At 42.1% G+C, this 13,954-nt stretch overlaps 1 protein-coding gene across 1 annotated transcript in view; it reads left to right on the forward strand.

Moving 5' to 3' along the window:
* MYO10 (myosin X) overlaps positions 1–13,954 on the forward strand; it is a 163,662-nt gene that overhangs the window by 126,027 nt on the left and 23,681 nt on the right. Inside the window, exons 20-25 of the mRNA XM_059468754.1 lie at positions 7,312–7,436; positions 7,570–7,684; positions 10,807–10,913; positions 11,872–12,081; positions 12,383–12,422; positions 12,849–13,751. Coding sequence (XP_059324737.1) covers positions 7,312–7,436; positions 7,570–7,684; positions 10,807–10,913; positions 11,872–12,081; positions 12,383–12,422; positions 12,849–13,751 — 1,500 coding nt within the window. The remainder of the gene's footprint in view (positions 1–7,311; positions 7,437–7,569; positions 7,685–10,806; positions 10,914–11,871; positions 12,082–12,382; positions 12,423–12,848; positions 13,752–13,954) is intronic.

The following is a 13,954-nucleotide window of genomic DNA, read 5'->3' on the forward strand; positions in this document are numbered from 1 at the left end:
CTGTGTTAGCATATCAGTGAGAACTGGCTCCTTGGAGGCTTTCAAGGATGAGATTACTTGTAGTAACAGTGCACCAGGTACTAGAAACACACAGGACTAGGTTCTTACACAGATTGCTACGAGATTTTACAGCTGTGTCAGTCTTTGGCTGTGCAAGAGAAAATTCATCTTAAACGTGTTCTCTCAAGTATTTCCATCTTAGTTTCCTATTTCCTGATGAAACTTTGTATCTTTTGGGAATAAATTATTTATACCAAGCACCACTATCTGTAAGAAATCATGTTAGAGGGACCATGGTAAAACATGTTTTTAAGCATTTAGTAATGCGTTTATATGCCCAGCCTGCCAGTAAATTGTCAAATAACAAAAAGAAAAATCTTGTAAGCTATTGATAGAAAGTCTGTCATGGGGGAGTGACATTTCAATGGAAAAATTAAAACAAAAAGCAAAGCAAAAAAAAAAAAAGAAAAAGAGGGGTGAGGTCTCAGTCTCTGTAAGTTATTAGATGACATGGAGGGTCAGGGTTTCTCCCTGCAGCTGGTCTGTGTGCAGCCTCAGCAGATGTGGAGTGGTGTGTGCACAAATCTTAAGCCATAAAGAACAATGGAGATGCTGGTGTTGGCTGTCCTGACGTGGGGTTGGTAAGGAAGGATAGCTGTCCCTGCAATTAGTCCCTCACAGCATGTTTCTTCATGGTAGGTCTGTGGCTCAGGCAGCCTGATTGATTTTCTTCAGAAGCCTGCTGCTTGCTCACAATGTGGGGAGAATGGGGCCAGATTGGGGTTTAGTCTGCAGGGACTGGAGGCTTTGCTAAGGACGACCTCGGATGAAATGGCAGCAGATTACACACAGGTGGAAAGGAGGCTCCATGAAAAGTTCCAGCTGGGGTCTGTGCTGCGAGTCACACCTTCTGTCAGTGTGCTGAGACCCTGCCAGCAAGGCTTCAAACCTTAAATCCCTGTTTCCCTAATGCTTTTAATTGCCTGTCTCACATGGATGGGCCTGCAGTTCTGGGACAAACAGCCCATGGGACTTGCTGTGAATTTCAATGGAGGCCCTGAATAATGTATTCAAACAACAAGGGTTCACTTCAGCTGAAAGTTTAGGCAATCACTTACAGAGCTCTAAATATGCCCTTAGAAAACTTTGGTATCTCCAGCATTTAAGCCTGTGCCTTTAATGATCCATTTCTATTCCATAAAGTTGTAACCAGTGTGTAAGAAATCAGTCATTCTGAGTAGCTAGCATTCCTCTGGGCCCATATGAGAGAGGGAGCAAATCCTGGCTTCCTTCAGAAGAAATTATGGATACCTGTAAAAAGGAAGGTTCACAAAGAGGCTGTTGTATATTTACTCAGGGATAGCTTTTAGTCCATACAAACTAAACAAAAAGATTGAAATGCAAAAGTACAGGAACAATAACTAAGGTAAAGTATATTAAATAGCCCTGCAATTGTGATTTTATTATTTATTTGTTGTTGATGAAAGCATTGAAATCTCAGCATGCCAGTCAGAATCGTTTGAGCATCTTTTCCCCAACAAAGAAGCTACTTCCAGCACTTCTTCCTGCTGAATATAGTCAAGCAGGATCTGAAAAATGACCACAGCATCTTTGGGGATGGATCTAATTCAATAGTGTCTTGACAAGTTGAGATTTTTAAACACTAGTGCAAGTAGTGAGTGTAGCAATGTACTGCCTCACAGCTCTTAAATGGGCTGCAGTCTTAAAAATGTCCTTGGGATGCCCTTGCTTGTAAAGTAAGCTGGGTGACAGGCTGAATATAAATACAAAAGCATTTTCACATTCATTTATTGAGGCTCCTGCTTCAACTGTTTTGGTAGAGTAGAAGACCTCTAAAATTACAGTGTTCCTTCTATGCAGTACTATTTTTAGCCCAGGAAACTCTGACCTGTGCCATGAGAGTGGCTAATTTTGCAGTCTGTCTCTTATCTGAAATACTCAGGGCTGCAGGATGAGTGATGCAGGTCAGATGCAGCAGTAGGAGTTGGAGTGATCAGCTAATAGTGTAAATGATTGCTGCTGGTAAATGCAGTGCTTTCAGGTTCAGACCTGCAGAGACTGTAAAAGGAGCCAGCCTGTCATTACTGAGCTTGCAGGGAAATCTGGCATGGAGTTTGCAGTGGAACTTCTTTGAGGCACAAAGATTGTTGCAATATACCCATGTTCTTTTTCTAGCAAGTTATCACCAGCAGTGTTAATAATTTTTAAAGGCTGTTCATGGATTTTTGGGGTGGGTGTACAAAAAAAGGCCAGGAGACATGTGAAACACTTACTGTTGTTTCAGGTTTATTGAAATATTCCTTGACTTGCCAGTGCCATACAATAGAAATCCCAAATAAATAATACCTGTGGCAAGTTCTTTGTTTTTATTGTCCTGTATGTTTATGGTGTTTATCTGGACACCAGTACTCTGGGACAGTAAGGGAATGCCTTCCAAAACAAAGCAGGCATCAAAGTCGTGTGTGTTTCAACCCAAACCTGTTCCAGTTTTTCCACACTGGCTACATGCTAGAGAAAGATGTAGAGGGTTTCTTCCTTTGAAATAGGCTTTTAGGTGAGTGGGGCTTGATCCTCCTCATGCACAGGTTTTAGTGCTCCTTGCTTTATGTGCTGGAAGCACATAAATTCTGAGGTTGAAAATCTGTCGAATAAACTGTTGTCACCAAACCTGAAGGTGCAAATGACTGAAGAAATGATGGCTCGAAAAGCAGGGGCTGAAAGGGTTTGTTGGAGCTAGGGGATGACATGCACACAGCTGTGCAGCTGCAGTCTCCAGAATTCTTCATATTAGTTCAGCTAGATTATAAAGATTAGAAATTAAATTAGTTACGTTTTTCAAACTTGTCTGTGAGGAAAGCCTGACATTTGTTTTGACTCATGGAGCTCTTGACTGAAATCAGAAAACCCTGGGTGCCATTTCAGAAACATCTTGCTTAGTAAGTCTTGCTGTTTCTGACAAAATATACACATTTGTATATGAAAACTAGATCCAAACCCCCTAAAAAGCAGAGAAAGACTGGCCTCTTCTTAATTTCTGCTGGTTTTCTCCAGAGTAAAACTGCCAGGATTTCATTTTAGGAGTTAAATAGGAGATTTAAAGAAATTAAGATATTGAAAAAAAGTTACTAGTGTTTAAATTTTAAAAATTACTTTTTTATGTGTGTTTCATCTTTTCTTTTTCTGCATGTATCTTCCATAAAAGACTTTTCCAAGCCAGGAAAATCAACAATTTTAAGGCATGGTAGCAAAGCTGACATAGTTCTGCTCAAGTTCTTACAGGGAGATCCCGAAACAAGGGAGTGGGATTTTTTCCTTCTCTCCTCTCACCCTATCCCTCTTGCCATCTCTTTGTTAACTCCCTCCTGCCTGCCTAAAGCCTGTGAGGGTGCTGTAATTCATCATTATTGTGCTTGTACTCTGGTGAGGCAGCCAGGAGTTGAGGGAGGAAGAAGGATTTACACAGGGTGAAGTCAGGTATGCCCTGTGTTTCAGCAGATGATTGATTTCTGTGCAAATGATGCAGAGTGAAAAAGTATTGTGTTCTCTGTGCTATTCAGACCTTGGGGTCTTCACTAAAGGTACTGTCCAAAGAAAGGGGAAGGAAAAGAAAAGTTATTTCTTAAAGTTCAGTCAAACTGTAATCTGAAAAACTATTTTATTATTAAAATTATGCATAGGTGTTAAATGTCTGTCCTAATGGATGCTTCTAATTGTGATTTCAGGCAGAAGCTCTGCCCTTTGGGAGACTCACTATAGATCAGAGCAAGCATTTAGCAGCTTAAGGAACCAAAGTGTCGCCAGTTGAGACTCCAGGTCATGCTGAAATCTTGGCTTTGGTGCTGTCTGGTGCAAATGCAGTGGAGACTTTTGGATCCAGGAAATAATGAATTACAAGTTGTGTCTGCAACACAATAAAAAAGCACCCTTATCATGTGGAACAGACCAGGCTTGTAGTTATTAATTTCACATTGATATTGCTCAGTGCCTTAACATGACTTGACTGATGTCACTCTAGCTAGCTCTAGTGATTTTGTGAGCTGGAGTAGTTCAGCACTGCCATTCCATGATAAAAGTGAAATATCTATTGAAAATTTAGTTGATTGCATCTCAGAGACAATTTTGAAAGTTGTCTGTTCACTTTCTTTTCTGTTGCCTTCTCTTTAGTAAATTTGATTTTACTTTGCAGGAGTCTTAGTTTTCAGAATGACTTCAAATTTTTACTCTGGAAGATGTACTGTTTCAAAATCAGTCATGGTTCTGCTGTCTATCTGAAGTTTTCCTAGAGAAGACAATTGCTTCCCAAGTGTTCATTTGTGAGCCAAGTCAAGCTTTAACAGCAGTCCCGGTAGAAATTCAGCAGATCCCAGAGCTAGGTCCTGTCCTGTATTTGGTGTCAATTGGAAAGTTAGCTTGCTTACCACAGGAGGTCTGAAGGAGCGCCAGGAAAGAGGGAAAGGTGATCATCAGCTGCACAGGTAACCCTTTGCATGGAGATTTGATACTATTGGAGGTTTAACTCATTGCTGCACCAAGCAGTGTCCAAGTGGAAATGGTTGTCGCTCTGTCTGAGATGTGTCTGCAGTTTAGAAGTGGCATATGTGCAGTTCTTGCATTCTAGTTCAATAAAGGCACATGCAATTGATTTCTTTAGTTGTGAGGAGTCCTGCTAGAAGTTGTGCTTAAGATCATCTCTGCTATGGGGGGAGAGGGGGAATCTTTTAGTATTTCATATTGAAAAGCATAAGAGATAAGTCCAGCACATCTCTTATCACCAACCCTGTTTTCTCAAAGCAGCCAGACTTGTTGCAGATGTAATTCCAATGATATGTCAGGAAGATTTGACCCTTCAATTTAATGTCTCATGTGTCTGTGAGTAATTAAAAATAGCAAGTAATGTAAAGTGATGGCGTAGGCATTTAAAGTGGTTGATTGAAGTTGCAATGGTCTCCATGTTGTCCTGTGTTGATAGCATGCTAACATCTCTTGCAATGTTTTATGCTTTTTTAAAAAAACTGCATTTGAATTTAGGTATCTGTGTGACATTTCCACCTTCTGGTGACCGGGCAGAGCTGTTTCGAACTTCTGTAGTTGTAGGGAAAATGTTACCAAAATGTTTCTTCTTCCTCTGTGACTCCAGTTTTGGGTTTTTGTTGTTTTTTTTTTTTAACAGTAACATGAGCTTTCAAGCCAGGTGTGGCGCTGACTTTTGGCTTGTTAAGTGCCTAGAGGTGGCCATAAAAGGGTTAGGTGATATGTCAGCCATCTGTCTCTCCAAGCAGGAGCTGCTCCCTTGCAGAGGGAGAGGCTGCCTAGTGAGAGAGACATCTGTCATGTCACCAGCATTTTGCCTGGCTGTGGTGTGTCCCCACTCCCATCCATGCATCTTCCTCCCCACCTCAGCACACCAAAATACTGTTGTGTTTGTAACTCTTGAGAAAAACGCCACCTTTGGAGCCAGCAGGTTTGGGAGGGCTAAAAGGACTAAAAGTTGTTTTAGGGTTAGAGAAAAAAAAAAAGAGCTGTGTCTTCTTGTGGCAAACATCAGCCTTGAGTTACATAAGGTGAAAAGTGAAAGCTTTTCCTTGTGATTTCCGTGTGTACATCTGTATCCATTCCCTGCCTTTCCCATCGGGCATCATCAGCCACCTGCACCAAAAGAGGCAGCATGGACATGCAAAGGGCAGCTTTGCCAGGCTGGTTCCCTGACACTTGGATGGCATACAGTGGGCACATCCAGGAATCCCTGCTGGCAACACCAGCCATGATTGATGCCCTCACTGAAAGCATTCATGCTGAGTGTTCACTGAAATACAGAGATCTTACTCACCATGGCAAAATCCAGATGAAACACATTGAGGGAGATGGGTTCGTTCACATCTTTCACACAAAAGTTTTCTCCCTCTGGTGTCACTACTAGCACACAGAGTTTTGTTTCATGAATAAAGGCACTGATGGAAAAGGTTATACTGGATAGTTAAAATGGGCTTTTGAGTCTGTGCTTTCCTGAAGGTACTTTTTATAAGAAGTTAAAATTTGGAGGTGTAATTTATTTGTTACATTGAATTTATTTGTCAAGTTAAAATTTGGGGGAGTAATTTGTTTGCTAAGTTGAACAAGAGGCATGATTAAAGCCAGTTAATAAATAACAGTACAGTCCTCTGATCAACAGTTTCCCAGGGCTTGATCTTGCTGTCACTTTTGTTGGTTGAAGAACTTCAGATCTCTATGTGAACTGTTGGCTGTATCTGTGAAATCCCACCTCCTGAATGTGCAAAATACTGAACACTGTTCTCCAGCTCTGCAAATGGCTGCACAGGAGGGTCAGCTGATGGGTTAAAGTGGGTGATGATAATTCATGCTGATGAATTAAATTGTGTGTTTACATGTGGTGGCATTTCCGTGTGGGGGTTGCCCCTGTTTTGCCAGGCAGCAATTAGTGCTGTCTTGAGCAGCTTTGCATGGCTCTGTCTGGGTTACCTCAAACCATGGTGAAAATACAGGTGACTCGGGGGTTCTCAGACGGGCTGAGGGCATTCCTGAGGCTCCCAGTGGCAGAACCATGCTGATCAGCATTCACAGCATTGCATAACTGAGTAGCTGTGGGGTTATCTGTTTTCTGAATGGAAAATAATGCTGAAAGAACTGCTGGCAAACTAAGGGAAACTTACTTCAGATGAGCAGGGAGGGTCTGTTTACACAAGAGAATATTTCTACTGTTCAGAATAGCAATAAAGACAAACTCTTTTAAATACAGCTTATTTAAGATTTGAGGTACCACTGGCAAACTTTCCTCCCTATCCATAGCAGATAATTGTCAATACACTAAAAACTGAATATTTTCTGGCCTTCTGGTTTTGTTTTTTATTACATCCATATGGCTTGTATTTGTGTATCTTCAATATTTGGAATCCTCTACAGGGACTTTAAATTCAATTGCTGAAGAAGCAAAATAATCAAGCTTATAGCTGTTGACCTGTTAACTGCCTGTGCTTCTTTCTGTTGTTTCTGCCTGCACAGCAATAGCCTACAAATACACATGAAATGGAAAGAGTTGATGAGTTAAATGGCTGTAAATGTCCTGTCTGTGGAAATGATATTCTGTAATTACCCCATGATTTCTATTCTGTAGATATTTTTATACGCTCAGGACTGCTAATATCCTTTAAGACATTGTGTAGCCAGTTATTAGGCTTTGTGCATTTCAGATTCATACGATTTGCCCTTCTTTATTTCCCCTGACATCTCTAAGCATTGCTATTAAAATTGTTGTTTTGAACGTGCTCATTGCAGATGCCAGACCAGTTTGATCAGACCGTGGTGCTTAACCAGCTGCGCTATTCTGGGATGCTGGAGACGGTCAGGATCCGGAGAGCTGGGTTCCCAGTCAGGAGGCCCTTTCAAGACTTTTATAAAAGGTAAACACCCTGACTCGTGGACTTCAAGTGTAAGTCAATATTCCCATGTTGAGGAATAAAAGTAAAAATAATCATATGCTAAAAATAGAAGTTAATCTCTTAAATGAAGCAATAAATACTTTTTGGTTGCCAGGTATAAAGTCCTGATGAGAAACTTAACTCTCCCTGAAGATATAAATGAGAAATGTGCCGTCTTACTTCGTCTGTATGACAACACAAGCACTGAATGGCAGCTTGGAAAAAATAAGGTAAAATAACCTGACTGTGCACATTGTGGTGCTGGTGCATATACAAGGCTGAGGGGACAGGATTTAGACTGCACAGCTGCAGAGATGTAGTTCTGCAGCAATTACTTCTGGCCTTTAAAGAAGCTGCTCCTGCCTCTTGGTGCTCTTGAAACTCCTAAAGCAACAATTAATGGTTGTGCTGAGGAATTTGCTGTCTAAGGCACTTAGAAACTGACTGGAGATTTCAGTCACAGAGAAAGAATCCACCTGAATTTTCTGTCACTGCTCACAAGTGGTAGCACTGGTCAGGATCAGAACTTAAAATGTGGTATTTGGATTTTTTCATTTTTTTAGAAGTATGGAACATATGGGGAAACACTTTTGTTCTGCAGGGAGCTCCACTCATACTAGTAAACTGACCTAACCAATACCTCTTCAGTGGCAGAAATCAGGGAGAAGAATTTTAGCCAGCATTCACATGGTAGAATTGTGTGTTTGCCATCCTAGTCTGAGAGTCTTTTCCAGAGGTACATTAGATCTTGATGTGTGTTCTACCAGAGAACCTGACCTTCACCCACATTTTTTTCCTTTAAAGGAAAAAAAATCTAATTACTTTAGAATAAATTAAAGAATGAAATTTTGATTTGAGAAATAAACCAATCCATGTGTTTTTATGTGCTCATTTTGCAAGCTTGATTATAGACAGCAGCTGGTGATTTGTGCTCTTAGATTTCAGCAAATGATATGAAAGCATTGCAGACTTGGGAGAAGATTCCCCATTTCAGGATTTGAGATCTCCTAAGTATAAAAAACTTTTTAAAAACAGTTTTTAGTACCATAAGGTAGCAAATATATTTTGTAAAATTTTATTTCTGTAGGAAGTATTCTTCCTTTTCTCCCCACAACTGGATGGTTTGGAAGGATTTCTTCTCTTCCTCTGTATGCTTAAGGACTCTTAGACTTGCATTGGGAAAGTTGTTTTAATCGTCTTACAGTTGCTGTAAGAAGGAAGAAATAATCTGAAATATTTTGATGGCAATTGATGTCATCTCCCATCCCATTTTTGTAGCCAGTGGCTCCCAAACAGCGCAGTGATGGCATTGGGCTGCAGGGCTGGGCTGTGCATCCCAGTCTATTTCAGTGTAGCATATTAACAGTGTTTATGCATGGACCCTGGAGAGTGCTTTGGCATCTCAGGGTCACATGTTTATCAGAAATAGTTTTTTATCAACTTCTCATCAGGACCTCAGTAGGAGCCAGAGCTGTGTTGTAGCTTCCCTTACTGTGGCCTGGGCTCATCCTCCCCCAGGGGCTGCCTGTGCACTTGTGAGACTGCATAAACAGCAGAGGAGCACAAGGGGACACTGCTTTCAGACTGAACATGGGATGAGGCACTATCCTGCCCCTATATTATTTAGAGGGATAATAATGGCATTGCAATGATTTGGCTTCAGTATGATTTTTTTTCCTTGTCTTTAATATCTCATTCTGCAATGTACCTGGTCAGGAAAAGGCATTAGTCTGAGCTTAACATCTGCTTTTCTTGTCCCAGAAGTAGCTGAATGCTTTTCCAAAGAATTTTGTTGTGTTTTTGAAAGTTTGTGTGTAAAGTAAAGAAAGATTGCCCACTGTGTGAAAGAAAAGGCTTTTTCCCTGAGGGAAAACTTCATATAGAAAGAGCTGCCCAGTGTGGCACTGGCATTGTGACTTAGAGTCTTTCTGTGAGACTTTTTCTGTTTCTGTTTCTTGGGTAACTTGTACTAGAAAGTCCCTTTCTAGCTTTGTTCAAAACTCACAACTGTGCCTGTCCTTGAGAGCTGCTTTGGCTTTGATGATGGGCTGTTTTTCCATGTAAACACAGAGAAAAATCAGCTTCTTTTGCTGTGAACACCCCCAAAAGTCAAAACCAAACCCACTGGGTTTGGTTTCTGGGTTGTTGGGTTTTTTTGTTTGTTTGTTTTGTTTTGTTGGGTTTTTTTTTTTTTTTTTTTCTGGGAGGAGGGTAGGGGGGTATGTGAAATTTTTTGCTTGGGTTTTGGGGGTTTTTTCACATCAAGAGAAAACACCCAGCACTTCAAAGATGCCTTCCTGCTTTTATGTGTCTTTGCAGCCCTCCTCCCTTAGCAGAGCCCACCCTGTCCATGAGCTTTCCTCATCCCCATGCTATGGTGTGCAGCCTGGCTCTCATCGCACATTATCAAAGTGTCACTGAACTGGCTATTTCCAGCTGCCCATGTGTGAGGCAGCAGCATGCCAGGCTGTTGTCACCCATAGCTGACACCATCATACTTGGCCTTTAGAAAAGAAGAGTTGAGAAGAGCTGGAAAAGCACTGACAGCAGATAGCTCACCACTGTGTGAGCGTGTGGTAAAGAGCAGATGTCAAGGCAGGTGGAAGAGGGAAGCCACCTCCCCCATGCCCCTGCTTGACTGGAGAAGCAGTTTTACTCATTTAAGGCAAAATAGGCTGTGTTAGCTCAGTTTATGTCAATGTATGTGCTAAGGCTCCTCTGAGAGGCACTAGGTGAATGTCCAGGTTGGTGCTTGGAAGAGAGCCTGGGAAGCATTCTGTCTGTGGGAGGGTGGCCAGCTCTGGTGGGGGTCTGGCCCCAGCCACCCTCTCCATGTAATATCAGGAAAACACAGTCGAGCCCACATGAACATGAAGGCATTCTCACTTCTGCCTACTTCTGCAGTCCTGTAGCAATGTCTTTGGAAACTGCAAGCCTTGTTAGGGGTTGTGGAGCCTGATGTCCCTGTGAAAAATGTAAATTGTCAGGGTGGTATTTCTGCCCCTCTGATTAGAAAGTTCATGCTAAGCCCTGCAGCTTCTTTGGCCTGTGTTACTCTGGTGGGAAAGGCTGTTTAATGCATCCAGTAATTGCGTTACATTTGGAAAAACCCTGCTCCTAATTAAAAGTTACAATAGAGTAATCTGACCCTTCCCATTGAAATCCAAAGTCAGAGGATCATCTGCAGGTGTTTTCTTTTAAGAGGACTACATTTTGTTTTTCTTTTTTCTGCCAAGGAAATAGTAGATTTTGCTCTGAATTCAAAGCTGAGGCTTGCTGCTTAGACTGATCTGGCTCTCCCTGAAATATGACGCTCACCAAAATTTGTTAAGTCAGAATTTTTCTTCTGCAGGTGTTTCTGCGGGAGTCCTTAGAGCACAAGCTGGAGAAGCAGCGGGAAGCAGAAGTCACCAAGGCAGCGATGATCATCCGAGCGCACATCTTAGGTTATGCAGCCCGGTAAGTGACAGCATGAGGATATTAATAGTAAGGATTGGAAATAAATAGATGAGTTGTCAAGAAGTTAAATCCTTCTGACACAATTCTCAATTTTGTAGGGGCCAGGCATTCAAATTCTGTAAGTGGCTTTTGAAAACAGCAGCTAAAAATACTCATGAATAATGCAAAGTTTGAATTGTTTTAATATAATAAATAGGACAATGCAGAAATTTGGAAGTCAGCCAGAATCTATCTGATTGTATCATGTCATTAGAGCCATGGTAGGAACTCTAGTTGGATGGCACCTAGTGGGGCTGCCCCAAGTCACCAGCTGAGATCCTGATTTATCTTTGCTTCTTCATGGTAAGAAAACAGAAGGAAAATAAAACTAATCCATTTGGTTCTTGGAGATGAAGAATCTGTGTTTCTGATTAATGTTTGACTTGATTGCCTGGCTTCATGCATTATGTGTTAGGTGGAGTTGCTCATCCCATTTATTTATTTCTCTGCTTTTTCTATAAGTCAGTTTAGGATAGTTTAAGGAAGCTTGTTTGCATAATGAGGTAATTTCTTTTCATGTGCTTATTAGTCCTGTTCTTATATTCTGACCAGTATGTTACTTAAAAACAATATCCTTTTTTTATGCCAGCTGTCTTGCTATGCACGGTCTTTCTTTTCAGAGATGTGGGATGGCTCTGTATATTCTTTCTCTGCATGTGTGCACACACAAAGAACTGTCTTTTAGCAGCTCCTTGGCAGGGGCATAAGAGCATGTAAGACATGTGCATTTCCTTAATGAAGACACACAGGATGCTGTCAAGAAATGAGAGAATCTTGCTTCTCAAAGGGACAAGAACGTGAACAGTGGGGGAGCTAGCACAGAGCTGGAACTATCACGGGCTCACTATTGCAGGTCACCGAGGCAAGATCCCTCTCAACTGTTTCATTACAAATTTGCTTCTTTCTTTTCTCCCCCCAGAAAGCGGTACAGAAAGGTTCTCTACTATGTGGTTGTGATACAGAAGAACTACAGAGCATTCAGTGGCAGGAAGAAGTTCCTGTGCCTGAAGAAAGCAGCCACAGTCCTTCAGAAGCAGCGGCGAGGCCAGCTTGCTCGGCGTCTTTACAGGGAGAGACTGGAGGAGAAGCGGAGACAGGAGGAGGAAAGGAGAAGAGAGGAGGAAGAAAGGTGCAGTGTCTGGCTTACATCACTGTCCTGCCTTTGCCTTGTTAGGTGTTGGTCTGAAAGCCTTTATTTCAGGCTGTTCTGGAACAAGAGATTTTGGAAACCTTTGCTGCTTTTGCTAAAAGACATATATAGCTATCATGGTGGTTTCATAGTCACAAACATATTTGTTGTGATCTTATTTTTGGCTGTCTGTTTCAGGTGGCAGATGATCTCTGTAAGCTGAGCTATTGCCATAGCAAAGGAATGCCATGAGCTTATGTTGAGCTTGATTGACTGACTTTTTTTCTTCACTCACTTTTAGGGAAAGACAAAGGCAAGAAGCAGAGCGTCTTGCCCAGCAGGTAAATTACATTCTTAATGCTTTCAGCCACCCTGTTTATTTGAGTATCTCAACCCAGCAATTAAAAAAATAAAAGGTACCTGTAGCATTAAAACTAAACTAATTACAGGAGCTGGCAGATAAAGCCAAAGGAAACTCAATATAGTTTGCATGGAAATTTCTTTCACCTGATGCTTCATTTAATTTCCAACAAAGATTGAATTTTCTGCACATATTTGAACTTCCTCTGCTCACCTATCTCTGAGCAAATGTAATCATGCTTTAGTTTGTTTCTTTTCCTTTCCTTTTCATTTCTTGCTGATGTGAAGACAGGGCTGCTTTTAAATCAATGAGCATGGTGGAGTATGGAGCTTTAGAAATAGATTTTTAAAAACAAGCTTGCATTTAGGAACCTAACTTGATTTTGTTTCATTTTATTTTTATGCAGGCTGAAGAAGAGAGAAAGAAGCAGGAACTGGCTGCCATTCAGAAAGCTCAGAAGGAGGCAGAACTGAAGCAGGAGGTGGAGAAGCAGAAAGAAAGCAGGCAGGTGGAAGAAATCCTGCGTCTGGAAAAAGAAATCGAAGATCTGCAGCGCGTGAAGAAGCAGCAGGAGCTGTCCTTGACAGAGGCTTCGTTACAGAGGCTGCAGCAGCGTCGCGATGAGGAGCTCCGGCGGCTAGAGGATGAAGCATGTCGAGCAGCCCAGGAGTTCCTGGAATCTCTGAACTTCGATGAGATTGACGAATGTGTCCGAAACATTGAGAGGTCTCTCTCTGTGGGCAGTGGGTATCCTGCTGAGCTGGCTGAACAGACTGGAAATGCCTGCAGTGAAAAGCCCAATTTTAACTTCAGCCAGCCATATCCTGAGGAGGAGGTAGATGAGGGCTTTGAAGCCGATGATGATGCATTTAAGGATTCGCCCAACCCGAGTGAGCACGGCCATTCTGATCAAAGGACCAGTGGCATCAGAACAAGCGATGATTCCTCAGAAGAGGATCCTTACATGAATGATACCGTGGTGCCAACAATTCCTGCTGCCAGCGACGCCATGGTCATACCTCCTGCCCACGACACAGTGAGTCTCCACAACTCTTCCAGCGGCGAATCCACCTACTGCATGCCAGAAAATGTATCCTGCAGACCCCCAAATTCTGTGGAACTTATTTCTCCTGATGGAGACTATGATTACGACCAGGATGACTACGAAGATGGTGCTATCACTTCTGGCAGCAGTGTGACCTTCTCCAACTCGCACAGTAGCCAGTGGTCACCGGACTACCGGTGTTCCGTGGGGACCTACAATAGCTCTGGAGCGTACCGGTTCAGCTCTGAGGGAGCCCAGTCTTCTGTAAGTAGCAGTGTTTATGTTATCTAATAATTGATAGGTGCTTTCTGATTATTTTCTTTCCCTGCTGTGCAGCTGTAGATTCACTGTAGCTGTTCCTAGAAAACATTGTGTAGCTTGGTTTGCGCAGAGCACCTTTGGAAATAGTGGTCTGTTGCCATCTAGATGCCACTGGGGTGAGTGCATTAGAGTCAGAGGCTGCTCAG

The sequence above is a fragment of the Ammospiza nelsoni genome, chromosome 1 (assembly GCF_027579445.1).
Source record: "Ammospiza nelsoni isolate bAmmNel1 chromosome 1, bAmmNel1.pri, whole genome shotgun sequence".
NCBI classification, from domain to species: domain Eukaryota; kingdom Metazoa; phylum Chordata; class Aves; order Passeriformes; family Passerellidae; genus Ammospiza; species Ammospiza nelsoni.